At 59.4% G+C, this 26,844-nt stretch overlaps 2 protein-coding genes across 2 annotated transcripts in view; one reads left to right on the top strand and one right to left on the bottom strand.

Moving 5' to 3' along the window:
* Positions 1–6,212: 6,212 nt before the first annotated feature.
* On the bottom strand, positions 6,213–17,723 carry DENND6B (DENN domain containing 6B; the record flags this gene model as incomplete). The annotated part of the gene is made up of 21 exons (XM_015817907.2): positions 6,213–6,380; positions 6,699–6,773; positions 7,088–7,190; positions 7,566–7,675; positions 7,831–7,884; positions 8,022–8,111; positions 8,609–8,673; positions 8,880–8,945; positions 9,217–9,311; positions 9,394–9,489; positions 9,639–9,761; positions 10,074–10,129; positions 10,359–10,424; positions 10,544–10,623; positions 10,887–10,992; positions 11,273–11,353; positions 11,462–11,571; positions 11,671–11,713; positions 11,813–11,851; positions 11,934–12,007; positions 17,693–17,723. Coding segments are annotated over 21 exons (1,704 nt in total), but the record flags the coding sequence as incomplete, so codon positions are not given.
* A 905-nt stretch (positions 17,724–18,628) lies between these two features.
* The window catches only part of PPP6R2 (protein phosphatase 6 regulatory subunit 2), a 34,115-nt gene continuing 25,899 nt past the window's right edge, over positions 18,629–26,844 (top strand). Inside the window, exons 1-6 of the mRNA XM_029284493.1 lie at positions 18,629–18,855; positions 21,838–22,024; positions 23,252–23,389; positions 23,738–23,803; positions 24,572–24,684; positions 26,494–26,607. Coding sequence (XP_029140326.1) covers positions 18,629–18,855; positions 21,838–22,024; positions 23,252–23,389; positions 23,738–23,803; positions 24,572–24,684; positions 26,494–26,607 — 845 coding nt within the window. The remainder of the gene's footprint in view (positions 18,856–21,837; positions 22,025–23,251; positions 23,390–23,737; positions 23,804–24,571; positions 24,685–26,493; positions 26,608–26,844) is intronic.

Raw genomic sequence — 26,844 nt, 5'->3', positions numbered from 1 at the left:
TAAGCGGGTCGCCTCCTGGGGTGTCTGGCTGCTGCGTGAGTGGGCCTCCTGGGGTGCAGCAGGGCTGGAGGGAGGCCCCTGTTCTCTGACGGCTGATGGTGGCTAAATGGGGAGGGGGGGTGGAGGAGGAAAGGCCCCGGACGTCTGCTTGTTCCCAATGCAAACTTGACTGGGGGGGGAGGGGAGGAAGGAGGAGCCTGGCCCTGGGTGGATCTGTGGCGGCAGCGGCAGCAGCATTTGGCCCACCGGATCCTGCTGGCTTTCTCTTTCAGCCTGCTGGGCAGTGGCTCCATTCTGGCCGTGGCCGTCCTCCGCCGAAGACCGTGCTGCTGTGACCAGGTCTGATGGGTGACTCCCAAAGGTTGCCCTGCGTTTGGCAACTTGCTTTTCTGGGTTTCCACAAGACACTGAGTTATATAACACAAGCCGGCTGGGTTTGTGCAACATGTTAACACACACACACCAACTTTAATGCACACAGGTTTGGCAGCCGATAGATCTTTAACCAGCCTGGTGAAATGCCTGCTGGCGTCTGAAAGTTTGGCAGAGGGTCCCCATGCCAAAGTGCCAATCCCTGCTGTGGGCTCAGTTGATGCCACCCCAGAAGGAAGCCGCCTGCCCCCGAGGGCCGCTGCCAAGGGCAGGATGCTACCTGGCCCATTCCCCCTTTGCTGTCTTTCTCTCCTGCTGCTTCATTTAAAGAACTCTGATGCTGTCTGGTAAAACACCATAAACACCCTAAAATGGAGGTCGAATAACTCCACCTGAGAACTAATTTCTAGGGAAGGCCACCTGCAAAAATGCCCAAAAGGGCAACAGTGGCAGCTGCCCCACCGGAGACGAACCGCCCCGATTCACTGCCAGGTGTGGGGCACAGGAACCGCCCGGGTGCCCAGGGCCTCTTTTGGAAATGGGTCCATATTTATTAACCACGGAGCGATTCTGCCTCTGATGACTGAGCCAGTGCCAAGCCTGGAAGGCTGAGCGTGCTGCTGCCCCAAGCTGAACAGCCTGGCAGCCCTGGTTTCTGGCTAAAAGCCTGGAACTTCCTGTCCAACTGGCTAGTTCAGGCTGCCAGGACAGACATGGAGGCCCCTTGAAAAAATGGGGAAACACCTTTGCTTGAGAAAGGCATAAGGTATAAGGACTCCTGCCCTGGGCAGGGTGGACTAGAAGACCTCCAAGGTCCCTTCCAGCTCTAGGATTCTAGGGTCCTACCCCAGGCAGGCCCCCTGCTGCAGATGCTTGCCTTGTCCAAGCGTGGCTGCATTCAGCTGACAATCCCCTCCCGCCCTTGCTGATGAATCCGGGTTCTGCAGGGGCTAAGTTGGAGCCCTGGCCCTGCAGAACGCCCCCCCCCCCGTGCCAGGATTCGCAAGGCTGCCTTCGCCCGGGCGCTGCCTGGCTGTGGGAAAAGGCCGGAGCAGGCGGAGAAGCCCTGCTTTAGGCACCAGGAGAGGCTGCCTCTGGACAGAACCCGTGCTGCGAGGGGCACAGAAGGGAGGGTGGCTCTGCCTGCTGGGGGCTGGAGGGCACTTCTGACCCCTTTGCTTGTCCACAGCTCCGGCCTCTCGTCCTCCTCTCCCTTGCAGACTTCCTGGGTGCTGCAGTGCTGATCCCCACCATGGCCATCCACCTTCTTCCCACCCAGCACTTTGGGGTGGCCCACAGCTTCTGCCCGTATGGGCGGATGTTTGGCATGGTAACTCTGCCCCTCCTCAGGTGGCACCGAAGGGGTGGCAGGTCTAAGTGTGTGTGTGGGGGGGGTGTCGATTCCCTGCTAGCCCAGCCCAGTCCGTGCTGTGGGGTGTGTGTGTGTGTGGCTGGTGGGTCAGTCCTCCAGCCGGGCAGCTGCTTCTCACTAGGAGGAGATGCCCTTGCCTCCCCACACTAGTGCTGGACGGGGGAGGGGGGCTTTGGGGCTGGAAAGGGCTGCTTCCTTCTCTCCTCTTTGGCCCCACCTAAGAGCCAGGATGGAAGGGGCTGAACGGGAGGGGGGCTGTCCTGAAGCCAAGGAAAGAGGGGGTTCGGGAGGGAGCACGGCCTGCCTCCGTTGCAGCCCCTGGGCGTCCCCTTCCTTCTGCCCCTCAGATGTTCTACGCCATCTCTCTGCTGATGGTGCTGGTGTACGCCTGCGAAGTGAACCGGGTGGTCGGAGGCTGGAGAGCGACTCAGGTACGGCCCCTGGGGGGGGGGTGTCTCTGGGGTGTGGCTTCCTTTGCCCTGCTGCTGCTGCTGCTGCTGGGGCCGTGTGCGAGTCTCGCCTGTCCAAATGTGTGGCTGGGCGGAGGAGGCTGGAGGGTGAGTCTGAGAGCGGCTCCCCCTCTCCAACCTGCTCCCCACAGGACAGCCAGGTGGGAGGGGGGCCCAGCCAGTCAGCCCCAGCCTTGGGCAAAAGCCTTCGTGGCACCTGGGCTCTCTGCACTTCCAGTGCTGAAGTCCCCATTAAGAGTGAGTGAGTGGGTGAGTGTCCGTCCGTCCGTCCGTCCGTCCGTCCATCTCTGTGAGGTCCTGCCTGAGCCCCGTGGGGTTGGTGGGGTCGAGACTTGCATTCCAGTTCACGTGGGAGCTGGGCTGCTCTCCTCTTCGCCATGCCCACAAGCATCACTCTGTGGGTGCTCCAAATCTCTCTTCTCCCCCCCCCCAGGAGAACAGTTCCTGCTGCCCCAATTTCCAGCTGGCTCTGCCCTGCGCCCTGGCTTGGTAGGTCGAGCACAAGGGAGCCTGCAGGTGGCCGGAGGAGGGTCTCTGGCCCTCCAGGGCCCCTCCCCAGAGATTTCCCTTTGCCTCCCAGGTTGCTCCCTGGCCTCGTGGCTCTGGCTCTGCTGGTCCTCCAGGTCGGGCCCCTAAGCAGCGTGGCCCTCCCCCAGCCTTGGCCCCAGGCCGGCCACGGCTCCTCAGGGGCCTCCAACCTCTCCTGCTCCAGGTGGGTGGCCTCGTCCCCTCCTCCGCTGGTCCCAGAGGGTTGGGGTGGGGGACGTGGGGCCTGGGCTGGGGCCTTCCTTCTCACCTCCTCCCTTCCCCTTGCAGCTGCCTGATTCTCGTCCACCTCGCCCAGAACTCCTGCTCCGAGGTAGGGCAGCCTTGGGTCAGCCGGCCCTTCACTCCCCCTTTCGGCTGGGGGCATCCCTGACCAATGACGGCCCACCCTCCCTCCCTCCCTCGAGGCTAGTGAAGGGGGGCCTCCATGGCCCCAGGCAGTTGGCGGCACTGCTGGGCTGCTGTTCTGCGCTGGAAATGCCTCCTCTTCCTCCTCGGACTTCAGACTAAAGTGGGGGCAGGGACTGACCGCAGGGGAATGAGCAGCTGGCGAGTAGAGCCGTCTTCTGCCATCCCTCCCTGGAGGATGCGAGGCCCCCCCTCAGGGGCGAGGGTGGCCAGACGAGGGTCTCCCTCCCTCCCTCCTTCCCTCCCTCCAGGAGCCTCTGAGGAAACGGCCATCGTGCTGGAATGGCGGCCGGTGCCTTTAAAAGGAGGCTGGGTTCGCACCATTCTTTTTCTAATTCCTTTTGGAAATAGTTAATTGCTTTTTAGCCATTATAAACCTCTGCATCACTAAATTTGACAGCCCCGGGTAAATTTCCTTCAATCCTAAGCAAGAGATGGCTTAAATATAATTCTGAGGAATGAAAGGGTGTAGGTTAAAACAGGTGTGTTTATGGAGATGGGAAGGAGAAGAGGTTGCCTGTCGAGCGACTAGTCAGTGTGTACTTGTGATGAAGGGGAAAGTCATTTCTCCACCTATGCTTTTCTTTACCCTATTCTGGTCCTGCTTCCCAGGCCCACAGACGGCCAGGCCCCCCTCTGCCCCCCCAGCACTCAGGCACGGAGAGCAGCATCTTCTTCCTGGTGTTTGTGGCCTTGGTTGTGGCCGCTTGTGTGGTAAGTGAGGCAACAAGAAGACCCTGGCAGATAGTTTGGGGAGGGGGCTTGCTTACCAGTCTGCCCAGGCCCATTGAAGGCAGTTTTTTGCTTTTGCTGAAGCTACAGGGAAAGACTGGAAGGGGCAGATTCCAGCGCTGGACCCGGGGGCTGGGCTGAAGCACTTGGCTAGGCTGCTGAGGGCTGGCCTGAGGGCTGCTGCCCTCCTGCCCTCCCCACCTGCCCTTTGCCCCTCTGGCTTTATTTCATGGCCCACAAAACTGTCTCTGGTGCCGAGTCGCACTTAAAACATTATTGACTTAAATTTTGTGAGCTTGTTTTAGGGTGCAGCTTTAGAATCAGTGGCAGAGCTGTCAATGAGGCGGGGGGGGGTTTATGGTGGAGGTTGGACCCCTCCCCATTGGCTACCAGAGTGGGCGTGGAGCCTCTGGCTCCCCAAAGACCCCCATGGAGGTTGCCCTCTGGCTCCCCTAGGATCTGCTCTGCTAGCGCCCCCCCCCCCCAGCACCAGGGGCAGCCGCTCTTCTCCCCCAAGAAGGCCGGTGGGGACGGAAGATGCCGCATCTCTTCTTTAGCTAGCCAAGGCCTGTCCGGGTGGAGCCCCCCTGCCCTCCCCCGTCCCGGGCTCTGCCTGCTTCCTGTCGAGGTTTGGACGTGGCCTTTCTGATGCCGCTGCCCTCTCCGGGCAGGTTCTCTATTGCAGGGTGAAGAGGTGGCAATGCCAGGACCGCCACGGGCTGCGAAGCGAGGCTCTTGCTGGCAGAAGCCACGTCACCCGCAGCTTCCAGCTGGCCCTCGTGCTCTGCTGGATGCCAGGTGAGGGCCCTGTGCCCGTTTTCCAGCTGGCCTTCTCAGCCCGGCCTGCCCGCTGCCAGCACAGAAGAGCCCCACCCATTGTGCAAAGAGGGGAGGGGCAGGACAGGGGCCGGCTGCCGGCAGTGACCAGCCGGCCTTCTTGCCTGCAGCTTGCCTCCTGGTGGTGCTGTCCTTCACCGGCCTGCAGCTCTCCACCCTTTTCCCTCTCTTGGTGGCCACGGTGAGTGGATGGGGAGAGGAACCTCCTCCTCGGGTGGTCAAGAGAGACGCCCGGAGGGGAATCATGGCCGACTTCTCTGCCCTGCCCAGGCTCTGACCGCCCCCCTCCAGGGCTTCCTGCACAGCCTGGTCTACGGCTGGCTGCGGGGGAACTTCCGCCAGGAGGTTGCGGGTGAGGGGCTCCGGCTGTATTGCTCGCCAGACCTGAAGGCCTTCTATGACGACTCCCTGGCTGCCTCTGGCTAGCCCCAAAAGCCCTTCGGATCCAGCTGTGCCCGAGAGGCAGCCAGGCACCCCTTGAATAAAACATAACGGAATAACTGAGTCCAACCCCTGCGCAAGCAGGGGACCCCGTATCATTTCAGACAAATGGTTGTCCTTCCACATTCTGCTAAATAAAATGGGCAAGGGGGCTACACCCCACCCCCTCTTCAATGGGGGAGCGCAGGCCCCAAATCTCAGGACCAGCTTGGCTCCAGGCAGCCCAGCCCCCTCCCTGTGAAGTGGGGGGAGGAGAGGGACAAGGAATCCCGCCCTGGGCCCTGAACGTGCCTTCAGCACTGCAGTCCCCAGAGGCCAGGGAGGTGGGCGCCCTTGCAGTGCCCCAAGCCCTGTTTCTCCCATAGCCTCAGCCCCCCTCCCCCCGTGGGCAGAGCCCAGCCCTCCCCCCACCTTGAGAGCGATCCTGCTGCCTCCAAGAAGCCTAAGGGTGAGGAGGTAGGGCAGCAACCACACAGGCCCCCCCTGCCCAAGCCCCTGCTCCCTCCTCCTCCTCTTGGGGGCCAGAACCGCCCAAATCTTTCTGGTCAATACTGGCGCCTTTGCTGCCCCTGGGGGCTCAGTCAAGCAATGGACACACAGGGTGGGGTTGGAGTAGCCCCCCCCCCGGGGTCTTCCAGTTGGCCAGGCGGAGACCTGGACGGGGGGGGGGGGGGAAGGAAAATCCCTTCCTATCAGATGAGCATCCCCTTTGGGGTCCTATTCGGGGAGCTTTTCAGCTTAAGGGTGGTGAACTAAGAAGGGTCAGAGACCCTCTGCTGACCACCAGGCTTGTCCAGGGGGCTCCAGAGAGATGGCCTCTGCTGCCCTTCTCTGGACAGACGGATTCTGGAGTGAAGTTTGAATTGTGGTGGGATAAAAAGGGTAAGCTCAGCCGAAGAGCCTTCTGTTAATCCAGCTTTTATTAGGCTCTCTTGTGAACATCCCACACCAGGCTTGGCACCTTCTCCATTCGCCTCCCAGGACTGCTGCTCCCGTGGCAGAAAGGGAGCTCAGAGGGAAAGCCCCCTCCCCCCTGAACTGCCCCCCCCGAGCTGCTCCCTTCAGCTGGCAGCGGCCATTTCCTGGTGACACAGAACGGCCTGGAGGTCCTCAGGCAGCGACCGGACCACAACGGTGATGTGCTGACACACTCGCTGGAGTGTCTCCTCTCTGGCCGGGAGGCCTCGGCTCCTGGCTTGGACCTGCACAGGGGAACCAACCAGAGAGCCAGCCAGACCCCTCCTCCTCCTCCTCCTCCTCCTCCTCCTCGTCAGCCACCCTGGCAGGAACGGCCCCTCGGAGCTGGAGGTTGACCGAAAATGCTTCCCAGTACTCTTGCCCCCTCCAGCCCTCTCCCCCCCACACGCCGGGGGGGGGGAGGAATCCCCACGCAACAGTTGGGGTGGAATGACTCAGCTGCTACAGGCTGCCTTGCACCCCCCCATCCGTCTCTCCTGCACAGACACAACGGGGGGGAGGGGGAGGGGGAGGGGGGGAGAGCGGGGGGAAAGCCCGCTTACCAGCTTCTCGCGGAGCTTCAGCACCAGGTCCACCGCCTCTGCCTCGGACTTGTCCACCATCCAGGCCCCGACGTTCTAAGGGAAGGGGAGCAGAGGGGGGCCCCTTCGTGCTCTCGGCCTGCCCAGGGGTGCCCGAGCAGCAGTGCCCGGCCTGAACCCAGAGCCTGCCCAGGGGCAAGAAGGGAAATGCCAGCCAAGACTGGGGCGCTTCTTTTTCTCTCATCTCTCTCACACACGCACACGCACACACACACGCTGCTCTAGATCCTTGCCCTACAGCGAGGGGACAGGCGGCCTGTCAGTCCACGGCTCTGCAGAAGAGGCTGGGGAGGGGGAACTCATCGTTTCAAAGGTCTCTTTCCCCCCCCCCCAGCAGCCTTCCCACCCACCGCCTCAGCGATGGCCTCCAGGTGCAGAGCCTCCAGCTTGTGCCTCATCTCTCGGTGCCTCTGGCGGAACCAGCCATCGAAGTTGGGTGACTTGAAGAATCGCCTGGGGGGGGAGAGATGAGGGAGTGCCAGTCCAAGGAGCCTCACGCTGGACGGGCTTGGCCAGGTTTCAGAGGCAGGACCCCACTTAGGCCAGTTTTAAACAGTGCCGTGCAACCTGCTAAGCTCGGTGACTTCGCTGTGCAGAGTCTGGCTGGCCCACTTGCTTAAAAAAGGCAAATCTCGCAAACGGAGCATCTGTATTACTATCCCAGGCAGAGGTCGGCTTAGGCCCCGGGGAGGAAGACGGGGGTCTCCTGCCTTTTGGGGGAATGCCCCGAATGGAGTGGGGGTGGGGTTGCTCTGTGCCCACAGGCCGGGCTCTTTGACCTGGAGGGGGAAGGTCTGAAGGGGCTCAGCCACTCTGGCAGGCGGGTACCTGTAAAGGCCCAGCCAGTCGCCCTTGAGCACACAGGTGAGCTGGGGCCCGGCGTGTTCCAAGCTCTTCAGGAAGTCCTCCTGATGGAAAGGGCGGATCCGAGGGGGAGTCTGGAGGGGGGGACAAGAGAGAGAGGGAGAAGTGGTCCTGCCGGGCGGCCAGAGGGCGAGGCCCACCCCAGCACAGGGCCGGCCCCAGGATGGGCCAGGGGCTTCTGCGGCTGCCTCGGAAGCAGAGCGGGCAGGGCAGCCAGGCAAGGCCTTACCTTCCATGGGGTGATGGTCCTCTGCAGAGGCATCAGGCTGGCCATGTAGTGCTCCTAGGGGGGAGGAGGCGGCAGGTGGGAGTCGGGCGGGGGAGGGCTTCTCTCAGGAGCTGGTGGGGGAGCTGTTCCCCCTTAGTGCCTTGGCTCCTCTCCCAGCCACAGCCACACCCCTCCTCCCCCACCCCACTTACCAGGGGGATTATGAAGCTCTGGGTGAGCTCCAACAGCTGTCGTCTCAGCAGGGCGCTCTGGGCCTCCGACGGGCGCTTCTTCTGGATGCCCTGTGGAGCACGGCAGAGGTCAGCCAAGATCCACCGGCCCTGCCTTGCCCTCCGCAACAGCCAGCCCCCCCCTGCAAAGGGGGCGCCCAGGATGGCTTCTCTTGCTCATCCCTTCAGGGAACACCAGGGAGGCGGGGAAGGAAGGGAATGGCCGCAGGATAGGATGCTGCAGGACAGGGAGGCCAGGTCGGCCGAGGCTGCCTCCTTCAGGCCAGGCCAGGGCGGGAAAGGCTCTGCTGAAAACCCCCCAGGGCCATCAGCCTAACAGGACACCCCCCACCCCGACACCTTTGTTCCTGCTAAGCTGCTTTGGCCCTGAGGGGACCAAAGTCTAGAGGAGGGAGGAGCAGGTGCCCCCCCCGTTGCATCTGCCAGGGCAGGGCAGCCTCCCCACGCCCCTTATTTTTCTGCTGCGACTCTGCAAAGGGAGGCGGCCCCGGAGAGCCAGCCCCGGCTTCTGCCCCGCAGCCTGTTTCAGAGTTTCGGCTCTGGCTCACCTTTAGGAGTCTCTTGATCAGAGTCTTGTCCTTGTGCAAAAATGTTCTGTATGAGGTGTAAAGTCCTGAGACGGGGCCAGAACAGCCAAACAGAAAAGAGGCAAGGAGGATGGGTGTGGGAAGGAGGGAAGGAGGGGAGGGTGGTGGGCCCCCACCCACCAAGCCAGTTGCAGAAGAGGCTCTGCTTGGCTGAGGCTCCCGCCTGGGGGGGAGGCTCTCTATCCAGCAGCAGGAGCAACTGGGGAAAGCCGAGGGCCGGCAGGAGGCTCACCTGGCTTGGTGTCTAAGGTTTTCAGCTTGGCAAGTTTCTTCAATTTGACCTGCTTGGGCAAGTCCCCTGCATGGAAGTATGAAAACACGGCAGTGCCAGGTTGGACTGCCAGTGCCAGACCCCTGCCCAGGCTCCACACCGCATGTGGCAGCTTCCTGCCTGGCAGTGAGAAGACCGGGCTGCCTCCGGGAGAAGCAAGGAGCCGACCCTCCTCCCGCCTCTGATCTCAGGCTCGGCTGCCTCTCATCCCCCGCAGGGCTAGGGGCAAACTCTCTCGTCATCCCCACTCCTCCCCCCCTCCCCACTGCCACACAAAGAGGGCCCAGCCCTGCGTTACCGGCCATCCAGAGCTCCCCGAGGCGAAGGATGTGGGGCCAGTGCTGCAGCATCTTGATAAAGAAGGGGTTCGTGACGCCCAGGAGCACGCTGGGGCTGAGCGGAGCAAGCAGAGGGGTGAGGAAGGGGCTTCTTCTATGGAAGCCCCTACAGGCACCCTGGGCGGAAGGACACTCACGGGCCCTGCGTCCGCGTCGTGTACTCTTTGAACTCGCTGTCGTGAATAGTGAAGTATGGGTGGAAGTCGCAGCAGTACTTCAAGGGCGCAAGGCAGCTGGGGGGGGGGGGTTTGAAGAAAACAGTTCCTGTTCAAGAGCAGCCAGAGCTGGGCTGGACTGTGGGGAGGCAGGGCTGCCTGGGGAGGGCCCCTTGCCAGGGCCTCCCTATCGGCCCCCTGCAGGTGACCGTATGCGAGTCTGGTACCTGGCTAGGGCAAGGACCACCTCGGAGGACATGGTGGGGGAAGGGGCCACGATCACCAGGGGCTCCCCGAGCAAGACGAGCTCCCACAGCAGCTGAATGTGGACCAGCACCGACTGGAAGCACCTGTTCCCCGAGCAGAAAAGGGAAGAGGGCACAGCTGGGCATCGAATGCAGACACGCCAAAGGCTGCCCTCCAGCCCGGCGCTGAACCACGCAGCCCCCAGCCCCGTCTGGCTGCCACGAGGCAGGTTGTGGGAAGCTCACAAGCGTTCGGCCCTCGGGGAGTGGTGTGGGCCCGCTCTGGAGGGCTCACAGGCTCCTCTCGAAACCTCCATGTTTCTGTGGCTGAGGCTGGCCTGAGGGCTCGGCCAGGCTTCCTCCCCACCACCGTGGACAGGAGCTGTTTTTGCAAGAAGCAGGTGGAGCACTCATCACCTGAAGAGGTCCAATTCAGCAACACTGGGGAGGGCGAGGGGAGCTGGCAGGAGGTTCTGAGCAAGAGAGAGAGAAAGAAAGGCAAGGGGGGAAAGGAAAGACTTTGTGCCTGGAGGAACACGAAACTCCTCCATCACAGCCACTTGGAAGGAGCAGCAGCAGCAGCCAAGGCTTAACGCTCCGCCTGGGAAGAGCCTGATCCGGCCTCTTCACGTGGCCTGGACGGAGAGGAGCATCCAGGGGCAGGTGAGCTCCAGAGAGGGTATAGAGGCAGCTTTCTCTCACCTCCCGAATCAGCGGCTTGGCAGGAGGGCAGGAGCCAGGCTTGTCCCCTCGGGAAGGAATCCTCACCTGCACCACCAAGAGCAGAGCACCAAGTGGGCCTCCCTCCCTGGAGAGAGACGCCCTCCTGACAGAACGAGGCCACGCTAGGTGGCACCTGGCAGGAAGCCCCCCCCCCCGGTCCATACCTGAATAACGACCCCCATCACCGGGAGGTTCAGTGTTTGGCCTGGGACGGGGGGCGGCCACTGATCAATCTCGCTGCACACTGAAAGAAGTGCAGAGTGACCGGCTGAGGAGGAGGGGTCCGCCAGTGCTGCAGCTCTTCCCTCACTTGTCCTAAGGGAGTGGCCCAGTAAGGTCCGGGACCCCCGAAACAAAGATGGATCTGGGCTCCCCTGGAGACCCCCCCCCATATTTCCCTCCAAAAGAACTCTCCACCGGGCACAGCCAGCCAGCCAGCCACCCCTCCGGCCCCAGTTCAGCAGGACCCAGAGGGCCAAAGGGCCGCCCCCCACGCCCCTGCCTCACCCGCCTCCAGGCACGGGTCCAGCTTCTCAAAGTACTCCGGGGCGACCAGGTGGAGCAGCGAGTGGAAGAGGTTCACGTAGGGGAGGCGAGTCACCAGGACCAGGGACTGGAGCGCAAAGGCAGAGCCCTTGAACGACCCCCCCTCCCAGCCCCCCCACAGACCCTCCCCCCAAGCCCCTCCCTCCTTCCGAGGGGAGGGGACGCCCCCCCTTAGGACCCCCTTGGCTGCGGCAGCCGCCCAGCCAGTCCCCCCCCCGCTCGCTTTGGGACGGCCAGCCAGCCGGCCAAGCTCCCTGCCCCCTTCCCGCCCNCCCCCCCCCGCTCGCTTTGGGACGGCCAGCCAGCCAGCCAAGCTCCCTGCCCCCTTCCCGCCCCCCCCAGCTCACCTTCTGGAAGTAGCCCCTCTGCACGGAGCGGTCCCGGACTTGCCGGAAGAAGACGTAGCCGAAGAGGTGCGCCGGCTCCGGCTGGGGAGAAGCAGGGCAGCCCCCTCACCTCCAGCCCGCCAGGGGACGGGGGGGGAGGCCAGGAGGCGCAGGCGGAGCCCCCCCCGGACGAGACGACCCCCGACCCACCTGCAGGCCCGGCGGGGCTTCCCGGCTGCATCGCCGCTCGCCCTCCGCCGCCCCTCTTCGGCCCGCCGACCGGCGGAAGCGGAAGCTGAACTGGGTGTCCCCGAGACTCCCTGGGGGGGCGCAAAGCGGCGGCGGCGGGGGGGTCAGCGAGGGGGACGCTCCAGCCCCGCCCCCCTCGGGCCCCGCCCCCGCCCCCCGCCCGCACTGACCGGAGTAGGAGTCCGGGAAGGCCAGGTAGCAGACGCTCGTCCTCTGCGGGGGGCGGAGGGGGGAAGGGCTGCCGTGAGAAGGGGGGCGCGGGGGAGCTCCCCCACACGCTCCCCACCCCGCCCGCCCTCCGTCCCCCCGTACCTCCTTCTCGGTCAGGCTGCCCTCCGGCGGGTAGATGCGCTGCGGGGGGAGCAGAGCGGCCGTGAACCCACCGGACCGGACCGGACGGGACCTCACCTCCCCCTCCCCCTCCCCCACCCACCTCTAGGGCCTGCCCCAGCTCCAGGTCGAAGGTCACCGCGCAGACGCACTCCAGCCAGGCCGACAGCCGCCCCCGGGGTAGCAGCGCCGGCGGGGAAAAGCCGCGGCCGTCCGGGGCCGCCATCGCCGCCGGCCGAGCACGCATGCGCACAGCGGGCTCGTAGCCCGCCGGTCGGCCGTCTCGCGCATGCGCCTTTGCGCCCCGCCGCCCCCTTCAGGCCGCCATTTTGCTTCCGGAGCGGCGGTGGAGAGCGAGCGAGCGAGCGGGGTGGCCGGTCAGTCAGTCAGCGGGGCGGCCAGGGAGGGAGGGAGGGAGGGTGAGGGCGGCGGTCTGCCTGGCCCTCCCCCTCGGCCTTTCGGGCCGGCCAGCGTCTCCTGGTCCTCGGAGGGCAGGCCGGGGGGCGTCTTCCCCGCATGAACGAGGCGGGGGCGAGGAGGGGTCCCGTAGCCCTCCGTGCCCCGTGGGCGCCGCTGTCCCTGCCCGGCCTCGGCCGCTTGGCTTTCCGGCCCGATCGCGTCCGGCGCGGGGAGGGAGGGAGGGAGGGAGGGAGAGGGGGCGAGCGAGCAGGTGCTCCGGCTGTTCTTGCCCCCCCCGCCAGGCGGCCTCCCCTCCCCCCGCCTTGGGGAGCGGGGGGGCCCACGCCCCCTCCTCCCTCCCTTCCCTAGAGCCCCTCCGCTAAACACCCCCACCCCCACCCCGGGGGGACATCTCGGCGCTGGGCGCGACTTATTGAGGGGGAAGGCAGCGCCGTGGGAGCCCCGGCGCCCCAACCCCCGCCTTCGCTCCTTCCCCCGGTGCGTGTGTGTGTTTGGCCCCTCCCGGAGCCTTCCCTCCCTCCCCCCCCCCGTCTTGGTGCGCGCAGCCCTCCCAGGGCGGCTGCTGGGGGCCTGTCCGAGGGGGGGTGGCTGGGGTGGCAGGGCCGCTTTTGTCATCTGTGTGTGTGTGTGTGTGTGTGTGTGAGACGTTTTCTTGGCTTCAGCCCCCCCAGCCCCTTTCTTTTTCTTTTTAATTCCCCCCCCCAAGTCCTGCCCTCTCTGGCAACTGATTTCGTACAGGGATGTCTCTTTTTTTTGTGCTTCTTGGAATTCACCGTGTTTCCAACTCATTCATTCCGTTTCTCAGGAGCAGATGAAAGGTACGCTCAGTTCAATGCGAGCTTTCTCCGAAGTCGGGCTCTCTGCAGAAGCCGGATATCGAATGTCTCCCTGCCTGCCTGACACAAAGTTCTGATTTTTGAAGCGAGGTTTTCCACGAAAGGTAAAAAGGCTCCTCTGGATGACTCCATGAAACGGTTGGGTGATTGATTGACTGGATACCGGGCAACCACAGCAATGCATAGAGGAGCGGAGATAAGCCGAAGGGGTGTGCCTCATAGACGACCTCTGTCTGCTTCTGAAAGCGAATGGTCAGGTGTGCCTGGAGGTGGCCAAGGAACCCCTGGAATACTCAGTCAGGAGAAGACGGTCACCCGCCTTTTGTTGTCACGAAGGTTTCTACGGGAACCGGCCTCTTGGCTAGCGGACTCCGGATTTCAGGAAGCAGAGGGCTTCCCTGCTCAATTCTCTCAGAAGCAGTGGCGGGCGGGGGGGGGGAGGCTGAATGTGCTCCTGTTCCACTTCCAAGGTTGGAGGCATCTCTTTTGGTAATCGTGGAAATAGGACGCTGGAGTGTTTTTAGGTGAAGTTCTGGAGTGGTGGCTTTTTAAATGCTGGGCCTGGTAACCAAGACCGCCATAAAGGAGTGGCGTTGCCTGCTTTGTTTTCTTAGGCTGGATAGAATTTAGAACTTCCATTAGGTCTGTTTGTGGCTTGCCAGAGGCAGCTTTGAAACAGAAAAATCAAAGGGTCTCAAGCTTCACTGGGATTTCTTTTCAGCCTAAATGAGAAACTGATTTTGTCTCTTGAGCAGGGGTGCATCATGCGGAGGCCGCGCCCACCCCAGCTCCGGCAATGCAAAAGTTGCGGTATGTCGTGACGTGTCACGTGACACAGCGAGTTTGATACCTGTGCCCTAGAGGGACAAAGGTACATCAGTAATGAGAAAAAGGATATACGGTAATAAGAGAAGGAAAGCAAAAAAAGCATAAGGCATACATTTGATCCATGTGTAATTTAAAGCAGGGCTCTCCAACCCCCGGTCCGTGGAATAGTACCGGTCCGTGGCATGCCAGCAACCGGTCCGCACAAACAAGCAAAGCCCCATCCACGGGATGCAGGCGGCACACAAAACCAGGCCCCCTCCGGTCTGTGGAAAAACCTCTCTCCCCAGAACCGGTCCTTGGTGCCCAAAATGTTGGGGACCGCTGATTGAAAGAAATAGAAAATATTTTAAACACCTATATCCCGAAGCTCTTATCAATTGTAATTTTTTAAGAAATATCTCTGGATATGCCTGAAAAAGGCAGGTTATGTTTGCTTGGACAATACCATTAATTAAGCATTACTTTAGGACTCTTTATTAGTTTTTTAGTCAGCGCCTAATTAAAGAAGTGTCCTCTGATCTTCTTTGCAGCAGTTGCAAACCATAATACTGTTTCCGCCCCCCCCAAATAACCCCACAGTCCCCTCCTCCTACAAATAGCCCTTGACCTGGGACCCTTTGTTGTTGGAAGGTACAGCGGTGCTAAAAAAAAAGGGGGGGGGAACACCTGCAGACCCAGCCTCTTAAAGAGGTGTTGCAGCCTGACCTGTTTGCAGCGACCGCTGAGCCCCTTCCCAGCTGGCTTCCTGCGAGCAGCCGGTGGGGGAGGTTGCAAGTCATGGTCACGTGATGCGTCTTTTTCTCCTCCCCCCCCCCCCCCCAGTAATTTCTCTGCCATTGGGCCTGCCCTGTGGAACAGAGGCCTCCCGGGGGCTTTCTGGCCCTTGAAAGAGCAGGACAGTCATGGCTGTTTCCCAAGCCTTCCTTGAGTTAGTGTGGTTGTGCGACTCTGTTGCCTTGCTTTTGTCTCTGCTAGTGGCGTTCCTTTTCAAGGGATGTTATCTGCTGGGTTTTAATGTTGACTTTCTAGTTTTTCTATACGCTAAGCCACCCGGAGTCATTTGAAGTTGGACAACCTAGAAATTTGATTGATAAATAAATATTGCTACATTACAAAACAAGACTTCCATTGTTAATCAATTTCATCTTACAATTTTCAGATTAAAAAAAGAATCTTGGAGATAATAAAGATTGGTTTTAGTAGGCTTTATATTTATAATTTATCTTTATGTATATTTTAAGTCTTATTTCCAGAGTGGCTTGGAAAGTGGGTGGCCATATAGAATGAGTGAGTGAGTGAGTGAATCAGTCAGTCAAGAAGAATATTTGTAGCTCAGGGGTGACATGAGGGGTCCTTGGTGCCCTCTGAGCTTGCTTGTTTTCTTGCAGACGTTTCATTTACCCAAACTAGGTAACTTCATCAGGGCTAGTGACTGACTGATGATGTTACTGAGTTTGGGTAATGAAACATCTGCAAGAAAACCAGCAAGCTCAGAGAGCACCAGGGACCCCTCAATGCATGCAGGCACGAATGAATGAAATTCAACAACCTGCCTCCAGAAGCTGTGGATGCTCCAACCCTGGAAGGTTTCAAGAAGGGACTGGACAGCCATTTGTCTGAAATGGTATAGGGTTTCCTGCCTGAGCAGGGGGTTGAAGACCTCCAAGGTCCCTTCCAACTCTGTTGTTGTTATTACTATTATTTGCAAGTCAAATTTTGCCAGTGCACATATAAATGGTTTGGAAGACATCAACATTCAGAATGAGCTCTGACTGGGTATAATTTTAAAGGGATGAGTCCTGGAAACAACAGATCATTTAAATGTTAAATGTCTCTCCCTTCCCCCCCTTTTTTTTTAAACTGGGAAGCCATGGCTGATAGCTGCCTAATTGGCTGGGAGCTGGCAATGGAGAGAGGCAGGGAGATCGGCAGGCTGGAGGATGCTACCTGCAGGGCAGCCATAACTCAAGCACCAAAGGAGGAATAGGTGCTGGGTCCAAAATCCTTTGCTGGTGATTCATACATTCTTTGCCAGTAGAGAGTCTGTTTTTAAGCCACCAGACAAGAGAATATATTATTTTATAGCCGTGTTCTCATGCCAAATTAAGACATGGTTTTGTTAATCCTAGTTTGCAGACTATGCTGCAGTTGCCTGCATTTATACCCATAATGTTAGTCATAAACTTTATTTACAAACCATTCCCCATTGTGTTTCGTTCTCTGCAGACTTGGGTACATCTGCTCTCCATTGTTTAATTGAACATTAAGAGTATGCCTGATTCTGTGAAATGACTGTGGAACGGGGGGGGGGGGGGGGGGGGGGGGANGGGGGGGGGGGGGGGGGGGGGGGGGGGAGAGCAGGAGACATTGGAAGGGTGACCTAAGCTTCTACAAAACCGCCAGATCTTTCAGAGTCCTCCTGAGGCAGATTTATCGGTGCTCCAGCAAGGCCTTTATCTCTCGGATTGTGAAGGGTCCCTTGATGCACTGGGGAGGTGGCCGTCTGGATGCTCTGTAAACCACCTTCTTTCCCAACTCTGAGAAGCCCATTAAGCATCCAGGTCAACTAACTGGAAATCGAAATAAAAGCACCCTGACAGGTGGCTGCCTCGCCTCAGCTTTACACAGCTGATGGGATTCCGCTTTTGAGGAATTCCTGCCTTTAACCTTTTGTCAAATGTTTGATTGGAAAATTGCATCCTTGTGACTCAAATCCATTATTCCTTGTCCTGTACTTTAGAACAGGGGTCCCCAACCTATGGTCCGCGACCCGGGCCCAGGCTGTGGGCTCTTGGCCAGCGGGCCACAGAAACGGCTGGCCGGTGCGTGCACGCGTGGGTGCGCATTTCTCCCCTACTCACACTAGCACCCGTGGCCCTGTTTGCGCATGCACGCGGGCGCAAACAGGAATACTAGCACAGGGCGGATGTCCACAACCCGTTTGCGTCTGCGCCGCTAGCCCAGGCAGTTTGCGTGGCCCGTTTGCGCATGCACCAGCGCATGGCACATTTGCGAATGCGGCTGCTAGTGCTGCACCAATGTGTGTGTTGTCACTCGCGCGTGTATGCGCGTGCACACACCAATTTTGAAGCTGCTATCCTTCCCTCCGGTCCTGGAGCCCGGAAAGGTTGGAGGCCCCTGCTTTAGAAGAACAGAAAATAGGGCCTGGCCTGTTTTATGTCCTTCCAGGTATTTCAAGAGAGCTAATCTAACTCCATGTTAGCCTTCGTAAGTTTAAACGTTTATGTAGGGTTTGGTTCCTAATCCCCTAATTATTATTCTTGGTTTTCTCTCAAGAGCAGATTTATGGATATAAAGGTTTCCCCTCTCCAGTTGCGTCTGGCTCTGGAGGGCGGAGCTCGTCTCCGTTTCTTGGCTGAGGGAGCCACGTTGTCCGAAGACATTTCCGTGGTCATGTGGCTGGCATGGCTATACGCCAAGGCACGCGGAATGCTGTTTTATTTATGTCCTGTCTTTATTATTTTTACAAATAACTTCAAAGGGGCAAGCCTATCCAATATATCTTCCTCCTATTTTCCCTACAACAATAACCCTGTGAGGTGGGCTGAGGGATTATGGCTGTCTGAAGCAGCCTCCAGCTTTCTAGCCCGCTGCCCCTTAACCTCTTCCTCTATTAGGTTGTACCTATCGTGATTAAAAAGACTATAAATAGTTTATATTAGAACAGCAGTCAAAATTCATTTATATCAAGAAAGAAAAGTAGAAAAAGAATTTAAATTCTTACCGTACCGTTTTGTGTGCTGCCTGCATCCCACGGATGGGGCTTTGCTTGTTTGTGCGGCCCGGTTGCTGGCATGCTGCTGCCCGGTACCGGTCCACGGACTGGGGGTTGGGGACCCTTGCTCTGAGAGAAAGCTCTCTATTTCCCTGGTCAACTTGATTGTAATTTGTGATCTTTTCTAGTTGTACAACATCTTATTTTGTGCCATGGTTGTCAAAGTGCAAAAACTTTAGTAGATTTGGAAGTGAGCGCTGTCCCAGAATATCTTTCAGTGCTTTTTTATTCTAAACCGCTCAAAAATGTGTTGAATTGGTAGGAGAAGTCCATCTTAAATTATTTTGCATGCAAATAATAACCATTCAATGAAAGAGTAAGAAGGAATCTCTTGACTGCTGTTTAGTGATCTTGGATCTGCAGAGCAAAACCGCATACGCCTCCGGGCAATAAAGAAACCTTGCCTGATTTTCCATGCGTATTTCAAGTGACAGGCTTGAACCGGGTTGTAGAGAAAACTCCATCCTCTGTGTGAAAAGGGGACCGCTGTCTGTGATCTGCAGGGGGGGGCAGGGTCACATTCTGCCTCCCCAGCGCCATCAGGCCTTGGTTCTAAGGGCGGTGGAGCATTTGCAATAGATGCCTGAAAGCTGGGCAATTGGGCTTCCCTTACTGGCCAGGGGCCCCTCTCAGCAGCCCTGATTTTCTAGGGGTTCCTGTCTTAAACCCCCAGCTGGTTTGTTCTCAGTAATCAGAGACGGGGGCGCTCTGGGTTCCTGCCCAATTAGCCAGAGAAGGAGTTTTCCCAAGGATAAATCCGTCCGTTATCCAACTTTTCTGGAAAGTACTTTTCCTGTGAGAAACAGCGAGCCAGAAAGAAGCGGAATGCAGGGAATGTGTTGGTGTTGGCAGAGCAGTGATTGTGGCGTGTCCTCTCCTCCCCCCCCCGGCAGGTAGCTGTAGGAGTGCACCCCCATCATGTTTTGGAAGTTTGATCTGAACACAACGTCCCACGTCGACAAACTGCTGGAGAAAGAGGATGTGACTCTGCGCGAGGTGATGGACGAAGATGACGTCCTGCAGGAGTGCAAAGCCCAGAACCGGAAGCTGGTGGACTTCCTCTGCCAGCAGCCCTGCATGGAGGAGCTGGTCCAGCTGATCACCCACGAGCCTCCCCTGGACATGGATGAGAAGGTTCGCTTCAAGTAGGTATCCTCCTTCCGGCCGGCCCAGGGAGGCTGCTCACAGGTGGGGGGGGGGTCCCAGAGGCGTGGCTGGTCACTTCCGCAAGGAGACCCAGCAGGGGTCCCGCTGTCAGGCCACCCCTCCTCATCCTGCTGAAGAGCTCGGAAGGCGCCTGACGGGCCTGAATAATCTGAACGGTAAGAAATGACACCCAGTCCCAAGGAAAAGGAAGTACGCCCCGCTGACATGGGTTTGGCTTTCCAACATATCTTACTGCGCAGAAATTTGATCATTTCAAAATATCGATAGATTAAGGGATATAATAAATATCAGGCACTATTTACACCTTGTAGCCTATTGGGTAATTTAAACATAAGTACAATTTTTTCATGTGGACAAAATAAGTGCACCCTTGGCCCTAATGCACCCGGCTTCACCCCCTCCGGCAGAAACAGCCTCCAGCAGGCGTTCCTCGTAACCGTCTCCCAGCTCCCACTTCGGCTGGGTGGTGCGTGAGGGCCTTCCTTGCACGCACGGCCCGTTTCACCTCGCCCCCCTCAGCCTCTGGGCGGGACCTCGACCTGGCCTTTGACCCTCGGCCGTTCCAGAGCCCTCCATGTCTTTCCCCTCCTTTCTTTTAGCCATTCCTTGGGTTTACTGGAACGTTTGGGTCATGGTCCTTTTGCAAGGTCCCAGCTTCAGGTTCTCCTCCAGAACCCTCTGGCCCAGGGAAGGCCGTGCCGTGCTTTCTATGGCGGTGAGCTGCCCAGGTGCAGCGAAGCAGCTCCAGCTAGTAACGTTTCTGTCACCGGGCTTTCCTGGTGAGATGCTGTCTTCGGTGTTTGCCGAACGTGGTCTTTGCCTTGTCTATCGGGGCACCACGTCCCGGAAGGCCTGGCCTTTGCCTGGGGGGTTCGTGGGCCAAAACTCTGGTCTTGCCCCTGAGGTCCTTTCTGGACCGCCGAGGGATCCTCCTGGTACGCCTCCCGCGTAGACCTGGTTTGTGCAGCTTCTTTCTAATGACAGAGCCTGCCCTTTGACCCCTTGGGTCACGGCGAGAGCTACCTGTGGGTCACAGGATGAAATTCTCAGAGACTCTTCTAGCATCCTGGCTTCTGTGCTCGGGGGGGGGAAGCTCTCTGGGATGGCCTGGCTCGGGCCGGCTGGTAATCGTTTGAACTCTTCCCCCGAGGGTAGGAAATCTCCCGGAGGGCGGAATGATCAGTGCCCGGCTGTTTTCCAGCCCCTCCCCAGACCCAGAGGGAGCTCTAGCCTTCTTTCTCAGGCCTCGGGGGTGGCACCCCACCTCAGCCACCCGGAGCAAACCCGGCTGAACGCCTGCGGTTCCTCTCGCAGATCCTCTCTCTTGGTGATGGAGTGTTCCTGAGGGATTTGAGCTATTGGCGAAGCAAGGCTGTACTGAGTCCGCAGGTGGAATCTGCCTGTGTGTCTATTCAAACGACACAGCGGACTTCAGAATGCAAACGGCGCCTGGTACTCGTCGTATTTTCTCCACCTCTCCGTCCTGTGGAAGAGGAAAGCGGCGGGAGGCCCCGTTTGCAGGGAGCCCCTCGGATGGGGGCCTAGCTGAGAAGGGAGAAGGTTCTGAAGGAGTCCAGTCCCGCGGCAACTGTTCCACGACCCTTACGACTTACAACCAAAAGAGGCAGGCCCTGGGATGGTCCTAAGTCAGGGACTACCTTTGGTCTGCTTTCATTATGTGCCCCTCTTTCCATTTTTTAAACTTGTCCTTTTTGTGGGTTCCTTGGCACTCTCTGAGCCTGGTTGTTTTCTTGCAGACATTTCATTACCAGACTAGGTGACAGCATCAGTTTAGCTCTGGTGATGTTATCTAATCTGCAAGAAAGCAGCCAGGCTCAGAGATCACCAAGGACCCCACAGTCCTCCTCCTCCTTTCCCCGTTCCTTCCCCTCCTCCCCTCCCTCCCCCCCCAGCACTCCATTCCCTTCCAGCACGGATGATGATGATGCTACCTAGTCTGGTAATGAAACGTCTGCAAGAAAGCAACCAAGCTCAGACCATCCAATGTTCTTTTCTCTCGGCACTTGTTCTTCTCCTTTCTCAGTTTATTGGAGGGCTTTCTCTTTGGCATTCTTTGCGTGAGCATCTCCACTCTCTGGTTTTTTAAAAAAAGAAATCAATCTCCCTGAACTGAGGGATTTTCCCTCCCTGGAATGTGTTCCCCTTTGCTCACTGAGGTCCGCTCTCTTGAAACCTCGAATCCTGAGCTGGCTCCCTGCCCGCAGGAGACAGAGGAAGTCCCTCTGCAGTTGCAGGGGAATGAAACATCCGTCCCACCAGGCAAGGGCCACCTTTTCCCACGTTAACCATCCGTTATTGTGAAAGGCTCTTCCAGAAACCCCAGCGGCCTTTGGTCGAAGTGGACCTGCAGCCACCGAAGGGGCGCCTGGTCTCTCCAGGAATTCAGACACACACACACACACGAGAGAGAGTTAAGGGGAGGCGGGTTAGCCCAGATGCCGCGGTGGCAGAGGCCAGCAGAGCCTGGGAAGGGATGGTATCGGGGGGGGGGGGGGGGCCGGATTGAGAGGCCGGGGCAGCTCCGTTCTCCACTTCCATTTCTTTTTCTTGACTCAGCCCACTCATTCTCAAAATACTTAAGCATGTTCTAAATGAGTAAAACACTGCAGAGAGAACACCCCCCCCCCACTCCAAAGCGGCTGTATGCCCATCTGTTCTGTCCAGGAAAGCGGAGAGATGCAGGAAGGATTACGAGGCACCCCCTCTCCCCCTCCCCTGACTCTCCCCACACCTGGCATTGGTGTCTATGAAGGCCCCATCGCCAGAATCCAACGCCGTCTCCTCTTGGGAGAGAAGGCTGCATTGGCCATGCGTGCTGTGGCCATGTTCCACCTTCAGGCCGTGGGTGGCGGGCCTTGGCAGCTCCCCCTGACCGCTCTTAGGGAGACCGGACGAGGCCCCGCCGGTCCTCAGCCTCGGCTTTGTTTCCGCCCCTGCAGGTACCCGAACACGGCCTGCGAGCTGCTGACCTCGGATGTGCCCCAGATCAGCGACCGGCTGGGGGGGGACGAGGCCTTGTGGAACGTCCTCTACGGCTTCTTGGAACAGGAGCCTCCCTTGAACCCCTTGCTGGCCAGTTTCTTCAGCAAGACCATCGGCAGCCTCATCGCTAGGAAAGCGGAGCAGGTGAGGCATTCGGCCTCCTCATTTCCTCACATACCGTCTCCCCTGCTCCCTTTAAGGACCCCCTACTTGAAATGGTTAAGAGGGGGTTAATTAGAGCCTTTCCCTCTGCTGCAGAAGGAGAAATTGACACTAGAGTCACTTTCCCTTTCTCACCCAGGTAAAGAGGCTGCTTCTCCTCCTCCCCCCCCCCCCGACGATTATTTTACACGGCCCTTACATTCACCGTGTTCCTCCACGGTTCGCCCTGTGGCCAGAGCATCTGGTTGTGCCTCACTGCCCTCTGTGGGCTGGACCGGATAGAGAGATGGCTCTGGGCACGGGGGGGGCTCAAGGCTGGGGTGCCTCTTGGGGTTTCACACGTGGGGTGGAGATTCTGAAAGGACTCTGCTCTCCACTCTCCTGGTTTCTCTAAAAGGTCGTATAAGCCGGCCCCACATTGCTGATTTAATTATAGACAAAGAACACCCTCAAACCAGTAGTCCTGAAGTGTCTGTGTGTGTGTGGGGGGGGGGGATAGGAATGGGAACGGCTGCAGGCGGCTCAGTCTTTGCCGATTACCGTTTCCCAGCCCATCTCTGGGAACAGGCCGAACCTGCCGGAGCCGAGGAGGCGGATGGGATCCTTCGGCCTGCGAGCTCAGCCGTTGCTCTTCGGGTCCCGCCCCCCCCGGCTGGTTAGAGCCCCCCCAGAGGTGTCGTGTAGGTGGGCCCTAGTGGCGGTTAATGCTTCCTTGAGTGAGGGGGTTGTTCCTTCGCTTGTTAAGGAAGCTTTGGTCTGCCCCCTCCTCAAGAAGCCGTTGCTGGACCCACCCCTTCTGCCCAACGTCTGACCCCCCCTTTCTGGGGAAGGGGGCTGAGGGAGTGACAGCGCTGCACCCTCAGAAGGCCTCGAGTGGACCAGGTCACCTGGACCAAGGCCTGGACCGAGCAAGAGGCCCCCTTGGTTGCACGCTTGGATGATCTCTGGCAAGGGCGGGATGGAGATTGTGCTTCCACCCTTGCGCTCTTTGACCTTGCTCCTCCGTGGGTCCGCCCAGAGGGCCGGGTGGGCGGTAAGACGTCGGCTGCTTTGTCTTCCCCTTCCAGGGCTGATTCTGGTTGGTGGGGGTTCCAGCCATTGGTCCCTCCTCTGGAGGGGGGGGTCTGCATCTCCTCTGCAGATGTTAGCTCTAAGGTGCGCTTGAAGTGAAGAGCCCTGATGGTGCCTGGCCGTTGTTGCTTTGCCCAGGTGGTTTCATTCTTGAGGAAGAAAGCCGAGTTTGTCGATCTGGTGCTGAAGCATCTTGAGACGTCCGCCATGATGGACCTCCTCCTGCGGCTGGTCAGCTGTGTGGAGCCGGCTCCCCTTCGCCAGGAGGTTCTGCAGGTCGGGGCTCCCGCTCTGCCTCCCCTCCTCTTCGGGGGCCCTGGGCTCTGCGGCCGGGCCAGGGCCTGGGCTGAGTTGGGAGAGGCTGGGCCTGGTGGGGGGGCCGGGTGTTAGGGGAGGGGAATCTCCCCCTCTGGCGTCAGGAGGGCTGCCGTGGGCAAAGTTAACCTCTCCCTCTTCCAAGCTGGGGGGGGGGCTTTCTTTGGAGCTTCTGGGAACAGAGCCTGCAGGATTTGAACCAGAGGAGGGGGCTGGAGCCATGGTGGTGGGAGAAACACCCACGGCTCAGACGGGGCGTTGGGGAAGGCGTTGCGCTGACCTGGTTCTTCCCTTCCCTTCCTCCTGCAGTGGCTGAACGACGCAAGGCTGGTGGAGAGGCTGGTGGAGCTGATCCGCCCTCACCAGGAGGAAGGTGTGAGTGTCCCTTGGTTTCTGGGGGAGCCGCTGGAGTCCCTGGGGCTGCTCTGAGGGAGCCCCACGTGGGCCTCCTCTCTCCCACTCTGGCCCCCAGGGCTCCTTCACAGGGGGGGGAGTCCTGCTCAACAGAGCCTCTGTCCTGCCTGGAGGCCTGTCCTCTCTTTCCTCACCCCCCCACCCCCAAAGGCCTTAAGAGGGAGCGTCGCCCTCCTGGTTTTGCCCCCGTTCGTTCTTCCGGGGGGAAACACTTCTCAGCTGTCGGGGCTGGCTGCCTTTATCGTCTTAAAGCGTTCCTGGTCTTACAGCGGTTTGCTGAACAAGCTTGATCCACGCAACAAAGGGTGGCTGTGTGGAATAATAAAACAAATGCCAATTATCAAGTACAGAAACGCAAAATGGACACATTTAAAAGGCAGGTCTAAGGAAAGAGTGGAATGCCAACTGGATGGTATTTTATGACGGAGGGAATGAGCGCGCCAGAGGCTGTGGCTCGTTCTTAAATCAATCAAAATTAAGTAACGCATAACCTAACCCAGGAATGTAGGGCCAGTGGAGGAATCCCAAGGAGCTCCCTGTTGTTCAAAGTGGGGGGGGGGGGATTTAGGGGTTGGTGGCAGCTGTGGAGGGGACCTGCTGCTTCCCCTCTTCACCCGGCTTCCCATTTCCAAGGGGATGCGGGGGGGGGGAGAACTGCTCTGGGCGGGAAGGCTCAGGCCTTCCAAGGGCCCCCCTCTAGCCAGGAGTGACTCGTGGCCCGTTTTGCAGAGACAATCCAACGCTTCTCAGACCTTGTGTGACGTCATCAGGCTGAGCAGAGATCAGAGCAGCCAGCTCCAGGAGGGGGCCGACCCGGATCCTCTCCTGGCCTCCCTGGAGTCGTAAGTACCTAGGAAGGCAGCAGCGGAGGGTGGGTGGGTGGGTGGGTGGGAGGAGGGCCCGGGGGGGGGGCTGCAGCTCGGCTCAGACGGGTCTTCCGGGAGGAGGTGGAGAACGAGGGAGGTTGGCTGGAGGGCCGAGGCTTTGGGGTTGGCGCCGCTGGGTGGGCCTGGCTCAAATCCCACCCGTGAGCCGGTCCCACCATAAGAGGAGGTTGTGGGACGGAGGGGAGGGGGAGAGGAGTGTCTCCACTGCCTTGGCGCTCCTTGGGAGAAAGGCAGCGTGTCAGTGAAGCAACAACACTGCTTCATCCTGGCAAAAATCCGGATGGCTCCCACGTGGCCAGAGGTGGGCAGGGCAGGAGCAACCGGGGGTGGCTGGCACATTGTGTGTGGGCAGCTGACCCAAGCGCCTGCCCGCTCCCGAGAGCCAGCTGGGGCCGGAAGCCAAGGGGACCGAGGGGGAACGGCACGCTGAGAGACTGCTGGGAATAAACTCTGATCCGTTCAGCAGGCTGCCTGCACTGGGATTACAGGAAGTCCTCAATTTATGACTATTCAAAATTGTGACAATGCTAGACGAAGGGACTTGCAACCTGCACCAGGAGTTGCAGTCTGTGCAGTACCCCTGCGCTCGTGCGGTTGCAGTTTGGCGCTTGGCGATCCGCCTGCCCTTAACGAGCAGCCCCAGGGATGCTGCAGCTCCCTCTCATCTACCCCTTGATCCAAGCCCCTTTGGCCGCCCTACGTTGGCAGCAGGGCCTCCTGCGGCCTCACCCCCGGGCAGCCTCCTCTTCATCCCGTTTCCACCGCCGTGGAGAAATGCTGCTTCGAACCCCATGCATTGGCCAGCCATGCTGGCACTGTTGCCCAAAGCCCCATCTGCCCTCGCTGCCCACACTCAGTGGCCTCTGCTGTGCCTCGCTGACCTCTGCCGCCTCGTGCTGTTCTGCTCCTTCGCCAGGCCCCATGTCTCATTTCTTGAAGCCTCTTGCTCCAGTCTCCCGATCCTTCTGCTCTTGCCCGGGCTTCAGGGGAGCAGGCCTGCTATTTGGAGAACGGCAGGCGGCCTCGCAAGACTGGGCCGAGGCGGAGGCCTTGGGGCAGCGGTGGCCAGCTGAGACCGCTGATGGCCCCGGGCCTGTACTTCAGCCCCAGCGCTGCTGCCAACGAGTGAGACGCGTGTGTGTGTGTGTGTGTGTGTGTGTGCAAGCCCTCCTTGGCCAGGCAGCTTTGTGCTGCGCTGCTGGGGCAGCTGAGGCTTCCAGGGGTGGCTGCAGTTTGCACAGCATCGCAGCGGCCCCGGTGTGTGCGCAGCCTGTGCTGGCCTCCGCCAGCCCCTTCAGCACCCTCCGTGCTCCTTACTTGGGACCCCCTTCACTTAACGACTGCCATTCCCGATTAATGACGGCAGCCGGGATGCTGGGGATGCAGTCTCTGAGTGATGTGCTGGTGTGACGCTTTACGATCCCCTCATTTAGCAGTGGGAATTCTGGGCCCAGCTGTGGTCCCGAGTTGAAGACCACCTGGAGTACGTACGTGCATACCTGTTCCTCATAGTCGTGGCATCGCAGCATCCCGTGTGCTCACAATTGGCAATCTTCACCGTTGGGTCCCAATAAGTGCAGCCGATGGGAAAGCCGCCCGGGGGCTGCAGGTGGTAACTGTGCGATCTCTCGGGGATTGCCGCCGCTGCCAGGGCCGTCTGAGGTCCACGCTTGACGACTGTGTCCCTCAGCTAGAGTAGCCGGTCCCGGTTACTCTGGCTAAGCGGGGAGTCCCTGTGGTGCTGACTTGTGTTTGGTGTCTCAGGCAGGAGTGCGTGGAGCAGCTCTTGAGGAACATGTTTGACGAGGCGCTGATGGAGAACTGCATCGTGAATGGGACCCAGGTTTTGCTGACGTTGCTTGAGCCAAGGAGAGCTGGGTAAGCGGAACTGCTCTGCAAGCCCCCCCCCCCGCTGTGCTCCTTCAGGCCCGACCGGGCGGTTCTCCGAGGACCTCTTCCTTCCTGGGCGCCTGAACCCCTGTGAAGCCGTGACGTGGCTCCTTGCTTGTGTCCTGTGTGGGCACAGCGGTTGAATTCGGCTGAATTTAGTTTAGGGGAAGTCCTGTGGTGTGGGCCAAGGCTTTTTGAGAATTAGAATAAGAATAAGAATAAGAA

The sequence above is a fragment of the Protobothrops mucrosquamatus genome, unplaced genomic scaffold (genome assembly GCF_001527695.2).
Source record: "Protobothrops mucrosquamatus isolate PMUCROS unplaced genomic scaffold, P.Mucros_1.0 scaffold655, whole genome shotgun sequence".
NCBI lineage: Eukaryota > Metazoa > Chordata > Lepidosauria > Squamata > Viperidae > Protobothrops > Protobothrops mucrosquamatus.
The sequence above is the reverse complement of the archived record's forward strand: the minus strand, read 5'-3'. Positions and strand labels throughout refer to the sequence as shown.